Genomic DNA, 3,437 nt, shown 5'->3' on the forward strand with positions numbered 1-3,437 from the left:
CATTTATGGCCAAGAGAAGAGCGGAACTGGCACATCTATATGAATATGTACGAGTTGATCATCAGCTATGAATAACTTCGAAATTATTATCTTTGACATAGGAAACTTTCTAAATGTTGAAAGAATGAAAGATATCCAGGAGTTTCATTCTTCTTTTAATTAAAATCAAATTATTAGAACTACATGCAAGTCGCAGTTCTACATAAATTTGTAATATTCAGGGTGGTAACATATGACTGGTTCTGGAAAAGGCAGTATATTCTTATTTGGTTGACACATGGGTGTAACAAGTAAGATTATCTAGAGCTTCATTAAGAGACCTAGAAGTGTAAAGAACCAACTGTATCCTGACATTTCTAATACCTTTGTAATGCAAGTAAATCGTCTGACAGAAAACCAAGGTAAAAGGGAATGTGTCCCTGTAAATCAGTAAGCATTTAACACTGCTTTTTTGGCTTCTTCACAAAGTGGATCCGACTTGCCATCACCTCCCAAGTTACAAAGTATATGCAAGTAAATTTATTCTTGTTTTATATTTCTACTTCTTATCCTAGTATCTATATTCCTTTGCATTCTCCCTCACAGTACTTGGACTCAGTTTGGCTCTACCCTGGTTAGCTGTATAATCCAAGATTGATTCAGCTTTGATCTGGAGTTGAAAGAGAGCAAAAAGTGAATGCAGCAGTGCAGGTGGTTCCGCAGACAGTAGCATGGCCTATTAGCCAGTACTTCACTGTCTAGCGTAGGTCAAAAAAAAAAAAAGATTTATTTTGTTGGAAGAAATTTCCAGTTGGAACCTCCCAGTTCCTGGCCTGTCTGCCTTCCTTACAGGAAGGTGAAACCAACCAAGCTGTCATGCTGGAAATGCCATTATCCTTGGTCAGTTTTCTGCTTTTGCTTCACAACTCCTGTCCTCAGCCCTAGAGAAGCTGTTGAAAAGTGGGGAGGTGAGAAGCAGCAGCTTTCAGCCTTTCTCTGCAAGCCACTTGCACAGGAGCTGAGAAAACTTGAGCCCTGAACTCCTTGTCTCCCCTGCAGCAAAAAATGATAAAAAAATTACTCTCTGCGAGGCACTGAAATGGTATTATCTATGTTTTGCTGAGGGGGAGGAGGGGAAGACAAAAAACTCAAAGAAACTAAGGCCCAAGCAAAGAAAAATATTTTCTATTTTGAAAGCAAAAGGATGTCCTAATACCTCTATGGACTGAAACCTAGCAGGTTTTCTTGTGGTTGTGTGCTGGTGCATGCGGGAAGGCCCTGAACAGTGCTCTCCCAAGCATGGCCTTAACTCCCAAACCATCCTCTCTTCCTGACTGTGCCCTCCAAACTGCCTCAAATATAAAGGAGTGCAGAGCTTAAAAGTGTTAATGCTGACAGAAACTGGACTGTTTATGCCTTAGGAAGTGTTCATTTGAAAATGTAAGTGCTTTCAGCGAAAGACTGCGATGAATAAAACTCTGTGCTTACCAAAATCCAGGTCATTGATGTTGCAGCAAAATACAGTCTCCCCGTTGACCAGGGGAGCTCTACAGCTCTACAGCGTTCCAGTCTGGTATCTCTTCCAGAACAAGCTGATGTCCATCTGCCTGCAGGACAGCTGGAAAAGGGCAAAGAAGCAGTGGCCAGTGCTGTGTTTGTGTGGTTTCCTGTGAACTCTGAGTATATCTAAGTTTTAGCACTTATGAGGGCAAGGAGCAAAAAATGGTGTTAATGTAGTTAAGTGCTGTACAAAACTCTCCACAAATCCTATCAGCTTTAATCTCTGGCTTCACTATTATTACATTAATGGATTTCCTTTGAATGAAGCCTCCACCCTCTGTCATTTCTAGTTCTAGCAGAAAAAGGCAAGAAATTCATTATGTACTTGTATTTGCTATTAACTGGCACAGCAGCTGTAAGAAATGCAATGCATTTATTTGTAAGTACCATGAAATAAGACTAAATTAAAAAGAAATCTCCAATAAACGTTAAGATGGTGCTATAGAACAGCTGGAACATTAAGTGAACAACCTTGATAACCCAATTGTTCATTGACGCATAATTCATTTCACTTCTGCTGAAAGAGTAATTCCTCAGGACGTTAAAGACTTGAGATTTTGTGAAGCTGAGAATCAAACCAGAAAGGACAAAATCCTCTCTCGACGCACATATTTGTTTAGATTAATTAGGTGCTTTTTGGGTTTATTACGGTACATTGTATAGTGTTGTTGCACATTAATCAGAACTGGGGAAATAAGAGAACTGGCTGATAATGCAATTCCAGCAACACAGAAATGCCACGTGCTTCTGCCTGGGCCCCCATAGATTTAAATTTTTTTAAATTCATCTTGTTCTATTGACTTGTTTTACATGGCAGAAGCAGATTCCTGTATAGTCAAACATTTAGGGTCTCACCTTTCCACGTTTTTATCAGCTGTGTGTTAAGGCTGAGGAAGCATACTGACCAATACACATCAGTTATTTTCGCAGGTAGAAGTACCGCTTTGTCTGTCCCGGTTCCGCTGAAGCTGTATGACTTGCAAGGGTCAGTGTTTCTCAAACATTTAACCTAACTGCATCCACCTGTGACAGCTGTTTGCAGCATTTTAATTCAACTTGTTGAAAAACTACAGAAAATGGCTGAGGAAGGAGTCTGGTTCATAAAGCAGCATGCTTTCAGCTCCTGCTGCTGTTTTATCATCCTCATCAGAGAGCTCTCACTGCTTTCTAGGAAACTTTAATGGCAGTCTCTGACAATTAATTCGTATTTATAAAATGGATGAGAGAGATGACTTCTCTATACTGTTGGCTCTAAATTTTTTTTTTTAAAAAAAAAAAAAAGGTACTAGTTTCCCTAGGTTGAGGCCTGGTCTCTCTCAGTCCATGTCAGGTACGTTGCAATGATCTAGCAACCCCAGTAAGAGAATTTGAATGAGTTGCCAGTAGCCTATATATTGCATTAATTTGTGCTCTTTTTAAGTTTCCAGTGTCAACCAAATACTGATTTGTCAGATACTGAGTTTATCTTTTCTTTTTTGTTGCAGCTATGTGACCTAAAGCCTTTATAATCCCAAAATTTGACTTATTTGAATACGTTAGACAACACATACAATTTGCTTTATCTCGCAACTTTAGATGGATTTTGCTAGGCAGAAATTTTTGTTCTGTACCCTCTTATAGATGTAAAGCATTAGAATGGAGAAAAACTGTTGCTCATTCCCTAATAAACCGAATTCACGATCAATCAGAAAAAAATAGCCACACCTTCTTCTGTGGGCGATACGTCACTGCAACTTTGGGTATGGATAGTAAACGCCTGCAGCGCTAGTGAACGCCGTAGCCCCCCGAAGCAGAGCTCCTCGGTTCGAGCTGCAGCCAGGCCACCTCACGCCCTGCGGCAGCGCCGGGGCAGCACGCCCTGGCCGGGTCCGAACTGGGGCTCCGGCTGCGGGTGCGGG

At 40.8% G+C, this 3,437-nt stretch overlaps 1 protein-coding gene across 1 annotated transcript; it reads right to left on the reverse strand.

Annotated features, from left to right (window-relative positions):
- Positions 1-426: 426 nt before the first annotated feature.
- Positions 427-1,597, reverse strand: LOC104076865 (chromosome unknown open reading frame, human C10orf53; the record flags this gene model as incomplete). The annotated part of the gene is given in 3 exon segments (XM_009577879.1): positions 427-488; positions 1,468-1,519; positions 1,521-1,597. Coding segments are annotated over 3 exon segments (191 nt in total), but the record flags the coding sequence as incomplete, so codon positions are not given.
- Between the last annotated feature and the right edge of the window lie 1,840 nt (positions 1,598-3,437).

Source organism: Fulmarus glacialis, unplaced genomic scaffold (assembly GCF_000690835.1).
Source record: "Fulmarus glacialis isolate BGI_N327 unplaced genomic scaffold, ASM69083v1 scaffold13485, whole genome shotgun sequence".
NCBI classification, from domain to species: domain Eukaryota; kingdom Metazoa; phylum Chordata; class Aves; order Procellariiformes; family Procellariidae; genus Fulmarus; species Fulmarus glacialis.